General features: G+C 40.2%; 1 protein-coding gene across 3 annotated transcripts in view; it reads left to right on the forward strand.

Annotated features, from left to right (window-relative positions):
* COL6A3 (collagen type VI alpha 3 chain) overlaps positions 1-14,781 on the forward strand; it is a 739,239-nt gene that overhangs the window by 631,893 nt on the left and 92,565 nt on the right. For all 3 annotated transcript variants that reach the window (XM_044060522.1, XM_044060523.1, XM_044060525.1), the window contains one exon: positions 1,617-1,719. In XM_044060522.1, coding sequence (XP_043916457.1) covers positions 1,617-1,719 — 103 coding nt within the window. The remainder of the gene's footprint in view (positions 1-1,616; positions 1,720-14,781) is intronic.

A 14,781-nucleotide genomic window follows, 5' to 3' on the forward strand; every position in this document is an offset into this window, starting at 1 on the left:
ACACACACACACACGCACACACGCACACACGCACACACGCACAGACACACAGACACACAGACACACACACACACACACACACACACACACACAGACACACACAGACACACACACACACACACACACACACACACACACACACACACACACACACACACACACACACACACACACAGACACACACACCTAAACATAAATATGCTTGAGCACAAGCATATCTACATACAGTGTCTCTTTCTTGCACGCTTACCTACCATTATCCCTCTCATTTCAGTCACATAAAACTACTTGCAACATACAAGATCGCCTTAGTAGATAAGAGATGTATCTTCTCCACATGAGTGCAGGTAAAGTGGAAGAGTTTAAACTTGTTAATTTCTATTCCCTAATTTGGAATTCGCCAATTGCTTTTTCTTTGGAAATGCCACCACACAAATAAAAACTACACTGTCAATGACTGAAATAGTTTTGGCTTTTATCTTTTCTCCACTATTGTGCAGCCATAGAATTAATAAATATATGTATGTATGTATGTATAGGTAAAGGGTGGTGTAGGCTCATTTTTGTTTGTTTCATTGTTTGTTTCATTTCATTCATTGTAGCATAGGAACTGAGCTGCCATCATTTGTTAGAAGGTGAGAAGTGTCGGAACACTCAGTGTATTTTGTTACCCAAGACTTTGTATATTTTGTATCATCTGATTTTTTTTTTTTTTTTTTTTTTTGGAATAACAACCACAATATTTTTTTATCAATTTCAAGATAAACAGCTGCAATATTTGTTTTCCTAATGGCAACTGACACACTAAAATTATTCTTTCATATTCAGCTCTTTGTTATTCATTTTCCTATCAACTTCTGGCATGTTAAAGTATTCTGTCATATTCATGACTTGGAACATGTGTGAACTGTTTGTGAAGAAATTATCAGTTACCACTGGTGATTCATTGTGTTCATTGTACATTATATATACTGAGGAGAGCATGATCAGAGAGTGTTATCAAAACAGTGTGTCATCTATGAAGTCATGTATTTCCTCCTAGAATGAGTGTTTTCAACCACTGGGAGTGTAGAAAATATGATTTTGTACATGGTACTAAACTAATGAATGTGAAGGCACCCTGTTTACTCTGATATGGTGGTAAATATCAGTTTGATATTAACAAACATGATGACCTGCCACATAGACCCCTTATTTCACACTGCTCTCCAATGCAAGCAAGTTTGGTTGCAGTCCCTTCTATAGAGGTATAAGCTCTAATTGTCTCTTTAATATCAATAAATAACCACAGCAACTTTCATAGGGAAAGACTGTGCCCATGCATTCTGACTTTTTAAGAGTATCCTCAAAAGCACACCACATCTGGAACACCTGCAGGGGTACTTGTGTCTAAACAATCTAACTTCCAAATGCCCTGAAATTATTTAGCTACACATAGGTTTTTGTTTACTACTGAAAAAAATTAACTAGTGATTTTTATATTACATGTTCCTGATGTATAGCTTTACACATGAATTATTGCAGTGTATGATAAGAAAGAGCTTTTTATATAATTATAGTATATTACTATGCATATGAAGGCTGTTGCATATTAAATGTATTCTTCCTCAATACAGGTGAAAATGCATTTTACCTTTCTCCTGAGCTGCGGAAAAATTGTGACTGGTTTCAGAATGATCAACCAGAAAATATACCATTTAAATTCAACCAAAGGCATGTGTAAGTACTATCATCTTTCCTTTTTATGCCTGGCAATGTATTCAGTTAAGAACATTAGCATTCTTTTGAAACACCATATATTAAAACAATGTACAACTGTGCTTCTGCAATGTTTCCTAAAGGTTCAACTGGCTGAAGCTTTAACACAATGAGAAAAACTAAAAACAGCTTTTCTGTAGAGGGAACTCCCTGTACTCCTCGTGGGGGACTGTGCCCCATCCCCTTACTTGTATAAACCTGCTCCATGATTGCATAAACATGAGGAAAAGTGAAAAGAATACAAACAGTACTGCCTCTGATGGTGCAGAAATAGAAACTGCACCATTATAGAGAACAGTAATCGATTAGTAGAAAATTGGCAATTCTAAATCAAAAAGTTGAACTGTCGTTATTCATTTAGATCTCTTTAATCTTTTGTTAGCCTTTCTTGCATATAATGTATGATGTTATGTAGTCCAATCTCACCTTCATTTTTACATGTTGGTTTGAAGCCGATCCTCGGCTCCGACTCGGCTGATTTACAAGCTCAAAGACTTCTGGTTGGCTCGTGGCTAAGCAGGTATCCCATAGTGCACCAGTACAAACCCCAGATCTCGTTTGCCGCGTCAACGTATTTGGTTGTGCTTCTCTTGGCTCTGGCTAAGTGTTAAAATTCTTCTATTTAAATTTTGTATTACAGTTATTACGGTGTTGTAAGGTGATATTATCTTAGGCAGTAGTGTTGTTTGCCCTTTTCGGTACATTCTTAGCTTAAACTTGTTGTTAGTTTGGTATTCTGTGTGCCAGTTTAGAGTTCTTGTAGGCGCCGTTGTGCTTTTTTCCTTATCAGGTAGTTTGTGGCAGTTTTCCGCTGATAGTTAGCAGGGGCTCCTGTTATTCTGTTGTCTTTCTAGACGGTTATTGACAGCTTAGTTTCCTTAATCTGAGATTGTATTTTTGGTGGGAATCCGCTGGTTATTTGCTAAGGGTTGGAGTTCCTCCCTTAGTATGCTAGTTATATACAGTTTTCTGTGTGTTTTCTGGTCTGTTTAAATTAGAAGACCCAATTATGTCCCACCGGGCTAGGCCTGTTTAAGTTAGAGGACCTAGTCCTTGTGGTACTTCTTTCTGTACGGCTAGGCCCGTTTTAGTTACAGGACCTAAAAAATTGTTACCACATAGAGTTATTTACAGTTTCTGTGTGAGTGGGTTTTCTGGTCTGTTTAAATTAGAAGACCTAGTTTCTGTTCCACCGGGCTAGGCCCGTTTAAGTTAGAGGACCTAGTCCTTGTGGTACTTTCTTCTGTAGGGCTAGACCCATTTTAGTTAGAGGACCTAGTCCCCTTCCCTCATTCTTCTTCTTTTTTGTGTGTGTGTGTGTGTGCGTGTGTGTGTGTGTGTGTGCGCGTGTGTGTGTGTGTGTGTGTGTGCGCGTGTGTGTGCGCGTATGTGTGTGCGTGTGTGTGTGAGTAATGTCTAAAGAGAGTAAGGAGCACAAACCTTTGGGTTTTAAGAAGTGTATGAAATGCTCCCAAAAGATGTCTTTAACGGATGGCCACAGTAGCTGTGTCTACTGTTTAGGGGCCATCCACCTGCAGGAATCGTGCTTGTTCTGCCATGCTTTCTCTCCTAGGGTGTTACAGGAGAGAAAGAACAAGCTTATACTCAAGGGTCTATTAAAACCATCTTTTGAGGAAGTTCTATCCAGTTCTTCGGCTTCCTCCGAGTCTGGCAAATCTAAGTCTTCAAAAAGGCCTTCTCCGGCACTGGCTGGTGTCTCGGAGCCGCCTTCTAAACAGTCAAAATCTGCCTCCTCGACTCCACTGCCTTTGGAGCTGAAGGAGGGCACTATTGTGGTGTCAGAATCGGTTCCAAGTGTTTTGGAGCTGATCTCGGAACCGATTGAATCAGCAATTGAATCTGCTTCTTGGAGCCGGTCTGTGGATTCCCTACCGATTTCTGTGTTACTAAAGTCTCCAGTGCCCCCTATATCAAGATCCCCTACTATGTCTTCCAGATCTTCCAGGAGTCTTTCAGAAGAAGATGTGGAGAGGGTAGTGTTGAGACTCCTGAAGTCGTCTGTCTTACCAAAATTATTGTTGGCTCCGACCCAGTCGGCTCCAGAACCACTCGATCCAGCTTTGCCCTTGTCTGCTGTTCTTCCTCTGAGCCATGTTGGCCCTTCGGAGCCAGAGTGCTTGGTGCCACCTTTAGGTTCCAGTTCCCTTTGTCGCTGCTTTGGAGCCGGGTTTGGCTCTGACACACTCTGTGCCGTCCGTCATGTCCAGGGGCCGAAGCTCTCCTGTCAGTGCCAACAGGGAAGGTTGGAATCTATCTTCTTCGGTTCTGAGCCTTTCTCTCGGTGAGTCAGCCAGGGTGAGCTCAGTCCCTGCATCTATCTCAGAGCCGACAGCTCTGGCTCTGACATCAACCTTTGTCTCTTCGGAGCACGGGAGGTCTTCGGAGCCTGAGAGGTCGGTGTTTGAGATGATGAAGAGCGTGCTGTCTCATTCTCCAGCCCCTACCAGTGGTACCAGAACTCTTCCCCCGAGAGCACCCACTTTGGTCTCAGCCCCTACTCTCTCCGGAGACAGCAGAGACCCTCAGCCTCAGGAGCCATCGGCTGGTGGCCCCCACACTTCCGAGGCCTCCCCGGAATGCCCTTTTGAGGAGCCTCCCCGGAAGAGGCTATGTAAGAGGAAGCATGTTGACTCCTAGGATGAGTCCTTGACATCGGACACTGACCTTGAGGAGTTGGAAGGGTCCCCCAAGTCGTCCTCTGATGTCTCCTTCATGGACATCTTGGAGATTCTTAAGCAGAGGTGCAACTGGCCTACTGTCAACCCTTCTGATGAGGAGTTGGTGTACCTGAAGGCTTTCGGGTCTCAACCTTCTGCATCTTGAGTGTCTCCACCTTTTGACAAACTAATGGATCTAGTTAGTTGAAAGGTGTGGGATACTCCTGATGCCATGGAGCCAGTCCCCAGGAGACCCAATAAGTTTCTGTCTGCCCCTCCTGGTAAAGAGTTTTTGTCTAAGGGCATTCCCATAGATGCCATGCTGGTGGCGGCAGCCACAAAGAAGGAGCTGGCAGAGACTTTTTCCTCTGTTCATCCTCCAAATAAGGATTCTTGACAGATGGACAGATTTGGGAAGCATATCTTTAGTTCAGCGGCATTTACCCTTCGATCGTTGAACTATCTCACTCACTTCACGAGATTACAGAAGGATCTCCTCAAGGAGTTAGGAGATTCTATACAAGGTGCGTGTACTGAGGGAGTCCCTGACAAGATCTCTGCTCAGTTGTCCACCTTAAATTCTATAGTTAACTCCTCCATGCAGCTTATCTCCTATGCAGCTGATGGAGCGAGTACAGCAGCGGGTTCAGGAGTTGCCCTGAGGCATCACTCCTAGATGCACTTGTGTAATTTTGCGGAACCATTCAAGTCTACTTTCACCAACGCCCCATTTGATGGTTCCTCATTGTTTGGTTCCAAGGTGAAGGACACACTCACTCGGTGTGAGCAAGAAGGAAAGATGCTTTCTGCCATGGGAGTACGTTTTACTGTTCCCTCTCGACCTTACCCCAAAGGTCAAAGAGGCGGTAAAATGTGGTTCAAAAAGTCCCAGAGGGTCTTTCCGGATACACAGGGTGAATCCTCCTTCAGAGGCAGAGGAGGAGGAGGAAATGGGAGACGTCACCCTAGAGGCAGGGGCGGTTCGCAATACCAGCAAGGCCATGATTCCTTTTGGGGATGGCCTTATCAGTGCTCCTGATGTGAGGCCCGACTGCGTTTCTCTGGGGACGGTCGGGGGTCGCATTTCTTTGTATCCAGAAGCCTGGCTAAATATCACTCAAGACAAGTGGGTACAAAGAGTTGTTACCAGAGGCTATATCATACCCTTTTCCCTTCCAACATTTGTTGCCAAGAAGATCCCAGATGTACCACCCAATCACAGGGATCAGGCAACTGTGGAGATCAACAAACTGCTTTCATAAAGAGTCATCCAGTCCGTCCCAGGAGACCAGATAGGATCCGGAACTTACTCCAGGTTCTTTTTAGTACCAAAATGAGCCAGACATTGGAGGCCAATATTGGACCTCAGCAGGTTAAACAAATCTGTGAAGAAGGACAAGTTTCAGATGGTAACTCTGCAGTCATTATTTCCGTTGTTAGGGAAAGACTATTGGATGTGCTGTCTCTATCTCCAAGATGCCTACTACCATATAAAAATGGACAAGGCATCCAGGAGCCATCTATGCTTCTGGCTGGGAGCCAGTCATTATCAGTTTCGTGCTCTGCCCTTTGGTCTCAACACAGCCCTCAGGGTGTTCACCAAATGCATGGCAGTAGTGACAGTTCACCTGAGACGTCAAGGATTCCAGGTGCTTCCGTATTTGGACGACTGGCTCCTGACCACCCCCACCAGGCATCTACTCCTCCAAAACAGAGATGCCACTATTCAACTTTGTGCTCAGTTAGGGATCTCCATAAACTGGAAAAAATCTGCATTATTGCCCTCTCAAGCTGTGATTTTTATAGGCGCAGAGGTAGACACAGTGAACAGACTCTGGAATAGATTGCCCATACATGTAAAGCAGAGTGCCTCTTTGGACCTCTTCAAGAGGAACCTTGATGATTGGATGGGAGAAGGAAATTCACCCCAGGGATCACGTCAGTCGCCCTGCTAGACAGGGGTCCAGGAAAGTAAATAATGTGGGAAGAAATAGCCAGGGAATTGTTATGGCTAGGCTTGTATAGGCCCTAGGGCTGATAGCCTAGTAACAACCTATGAACCTATGAAGAATTTATTTGCTCACCATAACATTCCATGTTGGTAGTCCATCTCACCCTTCATTTTTACCAACCCACCCTCCTGCCCCCATCCTGGAAGATCTGGAGATAACAATAATAATAATTTGGTTATCTTTGGTTGGAGACCCTTTAGTATTAGTTTGTCTGTTATGGGTTTTTCTTCTAGTGAGCAGCAAACAAGATCTGGGGTTTGTACTGGTGCACTATGGGATACCTGCTTAGCTACGAGCCAACCTGAAGTCTTTGAGCTTGCAAATCGGCCGAGTCGGAGCCGAGGATCAGTTCCGAACCCATATGTAAAAATGAAGGGTGAGATGGACTACCAGCATGGAACATTATGGTGAGTACATAACTTCTTTTTTTCATATCCATGTGGGTTTTCTGATGGTCCATCTCTCAATTTCATACTTCTAAGTTGATTGGCTACTCTTAAAAAAAGTCCGTAGTTTGATACTCTGAAACTTTTTTTCCTTAGTACACCAATTTAAATGAACCCTTCCGAGTTTCATAAACCAGGTTATCAATACAAAATATAATAATAAATTAAACAAAACTATGTATTAATAAAAAATGAAAAAATAAAAGGCATTTTTTTCTGGCAAAGATGATTGTGTCAGTATATCTCAACAGTGTACCCAGAAGATATTACCTCTTGGGATGTGTCTCTGCAGTAGATGGAAGATGAATATGCACTCACAGTAAAATCTGACTTTTGTATTCATGAGTATATTAAAAATCTTTTGTGGCACTGAATGCAAAACATAATGGGTGCTCAAACTACAGAGTCCTGAATGAGTGGATTCAGGTCACTAAGGAAATAAAACATTGTTTTTGGGAGAGCATTCAGGTGTGACACAATCTATCAATTGCCCTGAGGTGTGGTAATCTTTGTTATAATGTGTTTGTGGGGAAGGGGAGCATGAGATGGCACAGCCCCCAAAAAACAGTTTTGTTTTTGCTGTTAGAATGGTGTTTTCATTTTATAGTGATTGGAATATTAGTTCAGATTCATAACATGCACTTTGCACCTGCTCACATAAAATAGCAAGCAGCCCACAATGCAACACAACCTATGGCTGTTCAGATATGTAATACAGCTTGCATACTGTTATTGGTCAGAGAGAAGAACTGCATAATAAAGTAACGGAGCTATAATATGAAGAGAAGCACTATTGGGTGGCTTCAGTGGAGGAGTTGCGGTAAAAAAATGGGCATGACTGGATTGTCTAATGTCGCAACAAAGGCAGGTAAGTGTGCTCAAGGATATGCATCTCCAAGGTCACAATGAATTATAACTTCTCTGCCACAAACATAATAGCAGACAGCCCAAAGAGGGCTAATGCACCAAAGTACTAAGCCAAATCATCATTTTAGTTGGGAGGAAGAGGGGGAGCTAGGAATGTAAGAAAAGGAGGAACAGCAAGCAAAGGAACACACACAAGGTAACCATAAGGAGTGTTAGGGGTGTCAGGTTTGTGTGTGTGTGTGTGTGTGTGTGTGTGTGTGTGTGTGTGTGTGTGTGTGTGTGTGCATTTATTTATTTATTTTATTTTATTTTACATTTGTTGACCGGGCTAGTCTAGCTGGATACATGTCCATTTTCAGTAGAGGCCCGGGAAGAAAAGCTCCAAGAGATACATTAAAAATTCAAATACAGAGCAAATACAGATCAAAAAAAATTTTTTTTTAATGCGATATATTCAATGGTCTAATATGTTACATATAATAAAGTTTGTTGGTGATAAAATGGTATTTTACTGATCTAGAAAAATGTAAAGAGTATCAGAGTAACAGTATCTACATATATGATTGTTTTATATATATATATATATATATATATATATATATATATATATATATATATATATATATCTATGTAAAATTATACATACCTACATCAACTCCCTACAGATGTATCAAATCTTGGAGGACCCGCAGATCTAGTTTCCACTTGTGAGAGTCTGGACTGAATGTAGGATGCCCCTAGAGTGAGACTGCTGTAAAGCTATATCCCAAATTAACATGGCTAGTCTGCAAGGGGGGTACTTTCATACACGATTATAGCCCCACAACAGAAAAATAAATACAACTTCTCCACAGAAAATATTTTATCAGGTAGTTAACACTAATTTTAAACTGACAGAAACAACCAGTTCTACATTTAAAATTATGTTAGTCTTGAGACAATCTATTGAACACAACACTCCTATCTTTAAAATAACTTTCCTGAGGAGGAAAGCAATATAATATCAGTAAAAAATAAGAACATGGATTTTTTTCCCCAAAAGAGAACTTATCTGCCCAGGTAAGGAAAGCACAAGCTGACCCTTGATCCTTGCAAGCCTCAGAGGAATGTACTCTTTAGCAGCAGGAGCGCTCTGAGGGCAGTTATGCTAATAAGGACATCTGAAGGTCTATGTGCCCAAACTTGTCTTTTAGTCAGCTCAGCTCGAGCTGCTTGGCAGCTTGGCACTTGGAAGATGCCCTGAAGCTCTGGAACCTGGCTGGCTGTTATCCTTGAGAGGATATAACCCATATAGCTTTGGCTACTGCAGCAGTGATCAGTATGAAGAACTTCAAGAAAATCTATTTCTCCTTGAAGCAACAGAGGAAGCCATGTCCATGCACACAGGTTCACTCAAGGAGCAAAATGGTAGTGCCATGCCCATGGCCACATATTTGAAATTCATGTGATGACCATTATAACACAGCAGTGGTGCACTACCAAAAGCCTCCACAGTGCAAATCCATGACAATATGAGTAGCACAAGCTCCATGCATGAGCATAAAGTAATGTGTCCACAGCCCTTGGATGAATATGGTAATGCCCATGAGTGTGTTATGCTAGTGATTCAGAGACAGGCAGGCAAGATGTTCTCATTAGCATAACTGTTATGGTAAGAGACCCTTATTAGCATGATATAAAGTATCAGTGTCATTTTGTGCTCAAATACTTTACAATACATAATCATGGAAAGATAACATTACAGAATATGACTTTGGCATTTAAGACAAGTGTAGTAAAAGAAGATAAGACACCTGATAATGTACCCCATGCATTTGTATTCGATGTCAGCAAGAAGAACATAGGAGGAAATGATGCATTTGATAATACAGCACAATGACATGACACTGTCATGTCCATCTATGGTGGGGAGGAACACCATGGACTATGCAGATCTAAGGAAGAACATGTCACATAGGAAAGCATGGCCACTGTAGATAGAGTAATGCATGGTAGTCCATTTTATCAAAGGGAAGCAGAGTGGGCAGAGCACTACAGTTGGTCCATATACTGATGTAGGAATGAGGTATCATGATAACATGCCCTTTGCTGCAGCGTGCATAAGAAAAGAGGGAGGTCGCAAAAAACAGAGGACAACCAACTGACCATCAGTTGAGTGTTGGGGGAAGTGCGCATCCACAGAAGCACACACACACACACACACACACACACACACACACACACACACACACACACACACACACACACACACACACACACACACACTCTGACCAACATGTGCAGCCTAGAGTGTAGTTCTTGTTGTGGTCTCATGAGAAAGGCAATGGTTGGAGCAGTTCACCAACTTGGAGAATGAGGTGTTATTGCAGGCCCTCTGCACGCATTGGATGTACACCCATTCCCACATGTCACAGATATGTTTGTGGTAGACTAAGCAGGGAAGTCATCTTAGATTTGTTTTCCTTCATGTTTCAAAACTTTCACTATGTCTGGATTTGATGAGGCCAGCAGATATGTACACAGTCTTATGATTGCCATGTAATCAATTTCAAGGAGGTCCATACCTCCTTCAGAACATGGAATATATAATCTTGGTATACATTGATTTTTATATATCATTTGATAAGCGTGAAGCATTGTTCTTGTTTTCCTATCCAACTGATCAAATTCCTTTCGGAACCACTAAATCACCCCAAAACTTAAGTTAGAACAAGAAGAGCAAATTATTTTATATCTTGGACTTTGTTCCTAGTTGTCCGGGCAGTTTTCAGTATTAAATTTAGTTTTCTCAAATATTCTTCGAGCTTTTCTCACGTTTGCTCATTTTTTATTGTCGATCCTTCATTAATTCCTAAATATTTATACACTCTCTCCCCTTCAAGTTCCTTTATATTCCTTTTCTGTTCCTGACTGATATTTTCTTGGTGCTGCAGCTTTCTTGCATTAAATCTTGCTTTTGCACGTTTCAAGACCAAATTACATTCTTATATCATCTGATGAAGTTTTGACCACTTCCAGTTATGCTTTCAACTCTTCATCTGATGAACTGTACAGTTTTAAAATCATCCACAAAAAGAAGATAAGTCTTTACACTTTGTTGTGTGGGAGCCAAATTGTAACCATGACCTAATCTGTTAAATAGACAACTTAATGGGTTAAGGGTAAGACAAATAGCAGCAATGACAAAGAATCAACCTGGTATATCCTCCTTTGAATTGTTATCCCTGAAGTAATAATTTGCCCTTTATCATGGCTTAGCTACAAAGTGGTTTGCCACTGTTTCATGGTCACTGCAATGCAATTGAGTGTAGGGTGTATCTTGTACATCTGTAAGCACTTTTTTATCCATGAATGTGGATGCTATCAAATGCTTTTTTTAATCTATCCATGCCATACTTCGATTCTTCCCCTTTTTACAAGTCTCCATTATAACTTTATTTAACAAATGATCCTCTGTTCCATATGACAGTCTTTTGTTCCCCTTTTGTTCATTTGACATGATTGAGTTTTTTCTAAGTGACTATGAACTTGCAGGTTCAGTCTTAAGAAGGAGTATCATTTTTCCTATTGTTAACCAGGTCAGTGTCTGTCTAGGGTCGCCCATTTAAGTAGTTCTTACTCAAGGGTAAATCCTCCTGTAATGATATTAAAAGTTTTAGCCAGAAGTTAGGTACTGCATCTGAGCCTGGGATTTTCCACTTAGTAGCTTTTCTTAATTTTGTTTCAGTTTCTTTGGCAGTTACTTCACCCCATTCCACATCTCATACATTTGAACTTCTTACTATTTCTTCTACTTCTTCTATTCATTCAGCACCTTTATTATGTTCCACAAGGTCTTCATAAATTCCAAAATGCGTCTATTTCTTCTTTTTTTTTTTTTTTTTTTTTTTGTGGTGTTTCTATTCTTTTTGCTTTGTTTTCCAGTTCTTAATAAAACGTTCTTAGGTCATCAGTGAATTGCTTATTTTCTACGTTTCCTTTATAGTTATCTGCATATCTTTGAAGTTTTTCAGCCTGTGCTGATATCTTTAGCTTATTATTTGCAATAGTGTACAATAGATCCTGGTCTGCTCTAACAGTTTGCGTTACTTTTATCACATCTTTCTACATATTTTTGTTGCTTTGTTCCCTCTTCTATATTCTTCTAACAGTGACACCTCTTGTCTTAACTGCTTTATTGTTTTCTCGATTCGATACTCCCATAATGGCATCTGTTGTTAATTTTGATATGCAGTAATATATCCCATTCACTTCTTTTATATCACATGAATTTCTACTAATAGTCTTGATTACTGTGATCATTCGTTTTATCAGACTTCTATCATTTTGGTCTTATTGACGTTCTGTAATCAATTTCTTTCATCGCTCTTAATAAGTCTGTCCATCTCTATCAAATCAAGTAACTCTTACCTTAGATCTTTTTCTTCAAAACTGAGGGCATTACTTACTCTCCATTTCCTGCAGACATTCTACAGAATTATTTATTTTTTATATCTTTCTAAAATCTCTAGGTTTTGTTCTTTATATTTTTGGTCCTTGGTCTATACAATGTTTTCCTTGAATCTGTTGTTTTAATGAACACACATTTGCATTTGAAGCTTTTGACAGTTTTTTTCTTGTGCAAGTATTTTTCTTTCCTCTAATTTCTCTCAATCTTTTTGAATATCTTCTATTCGAAAAATGTGGACTTCTTGCATAATAGTAACAGTGCATAATTTCTTTCTTATCCTCAGTAGACCAATGTGTCATCCTTATGGTTCTTTGTTGGGCCTGTCAGTTATTGTGTTTTTGTGGACTACTACTTCTTTCTAAAACAGAGTGAAAACCCTCCAACCTAACCCCTAACCCCATTGTGGGAATGTTTCCGTGTCTTGAGGATTCTACACTGTCATTTTTTCCAGTCTTGGCACCAGTGCACCTACCAGGATTGGGCACTTTTTTCCTGGGACTTGTGTACCCAGCTTTTTTTTAATTTTTTAACCTGCTTCTGTCCTTGATATGTGCTATATAAAATACAGTCTGTATATCAGTGTCATCTTGGTGACCTTTTGTAAAACAGGGTCCATCTTGTGAAGGTACTCATCAAGACCAGGAGATGAATTCAGTTTCAACAATGCTACTCCCCTTTGCTTGTTGATTTTATCATGTCTCCATCTGGACCCCTTGTGCTTTGTGGCCTTTTTGATGATATGCAATATCCCCATCACCTGTGAAATGATGTAGTGGTTGGTTCTGCTCAGGTCAATGGAGACAAACATTGCATCCACTGGTGTTTCCATCAGGCTCATGATAACCATCCTTCAGTTTGACTCTGCTGGCCATGTTGTCTATAATTCTAGGAGGGTCCACATGTGAGGTGGCTTGTCGCAAGCCAAAGATACTCTGATGACACAGACCATTCCTGAAGTCTATACTTGTTGGGGTATCCATACCCAAAACGTAACATCTCATACTCTTTCTTTATGTCACAGTTCCAAGATGTGCATCTTGAATTCCCTTGAGCATTTTGTCTCAGAGCTGATTAGGCACAAGTGTTCTTTTCGATTTGACCCAAATGACAGACCTAGCACATTGTAAATCTCATTCATATGTATAATACATCTGTATTACCATGTCTGTCACCAACTGCATTTCTGTATCAGGACTGCATTTCCCTACCAGTCTATGTACACTTCCTAAATTCCTTTAACATTTCATCTGATATCGATAGGTAGGGAAGTATTGATATTACTTCTAGGACTTGATTCAGCAATTCCTCTTTATTTTCTTTCAAATAAAGTGTGCTGAATGCATCTAAAATATGTGTTTCGTTCTGGATTGCAGACAGTTTTCAAGTCATGCTTTTGTAGAAGCAGCAGCATTCATTGCATAGATAATGATGAGTTACACAGACTCTTTATAAAAAAAACGCTCTCTAAATGCTTATGATTTGACTCCAAGCAGACTTATTTTCCATAGTCATAACAATAGAACTCGTCACATTTTTCACATTCATTACAGCTAGAAGCTCTTGTTTTCAAATTTGGTGAACCTAAGTATATAATGCTCTGGAACTACAGGCAAATGGCTATCCCACTGTAGCAAAGTTGCTTTTATACCTGACTGGCATCAGCTAGCAGCACAACTAGCATCATCACATCATCACAATAAAGAAGTGCTATATTTAGCAATGGGAAACGTTTCTGTTGTGCATAATGATAATGCTATTATGTGTCCAGTTCTTCTCAGAGACATTCACACTTCCTACAGGTTAGGTTAGGAATAAAATTTAATAAGTACTGAGCCATGACGAAAAAATCTTAGCAGGGATTATTTGTCCGATGAACCGTCCATTAGGCTACTGCTTTGTCTTTCTGTGGATCAGTTTGCACATCTTGATGCATCAAGACATGCATATCCCAGATATTTGATGTTAGTTACGTTTTAAATTTTGTTTATTCAGTTTGAGATTATTTTGCCTCAGCCTTTCCAGCAACTGTTTCTGTCACTAATGTTCCAATAATTGGTGCAGTAGCTTTCTGGAAAGCCTCAGCTGTTGAAAAAATGCCAAATGGCATTCTTAAGAATCTAATTCTTTGTCTGCATTGTTTTGTTTTCCACATGTCATGTCATAGTTATCATCAAGTGTCAAGACATGCTTAGTTTTTGGTATCATGGGAACAGTCTCATAAACAGTTTAAATACATAATACTCTGCAAGAATTGTTATACTCAGACCTTACATGTTTATGCAGATACTCATTCTGTTTGGTTTAATACAATAACAAACTGTTCACCCTTCATTCTCTTTAATTTTTTTTTTAATTATTTATGACTTAAAGTGACCATAATTCTTCTAGGTGCATCTTGGTGAAATCCCTGGGTTTAATTTAATGTGCTGAATTACTTGTCAGTTGTCCTGATGGATTCTGTGAGCTGTTTACTTCAGAATATGCAAATAATTTTTCAGTGCAATAATTTCTTTCATGACTATGTAGGTATTTACCTTCACAGTCATGTGAAATCATAATCAGGATGACAG

This window comes from Protopterus annectens, chromosome 2.part0 (assembly GCF_019279795.1).
Source record: "Protopterus annectens isolate FY-2018-M chromosome 2.part0, PAN1.0, whole genome shotgun sequence".
In the NCBI taxonomy this organism is placed as follows: Eukaryota; Metazoa; Chordata; order Ceratodontiformes; family Protopteridae; genus Protopterus; species Protopterus annectens.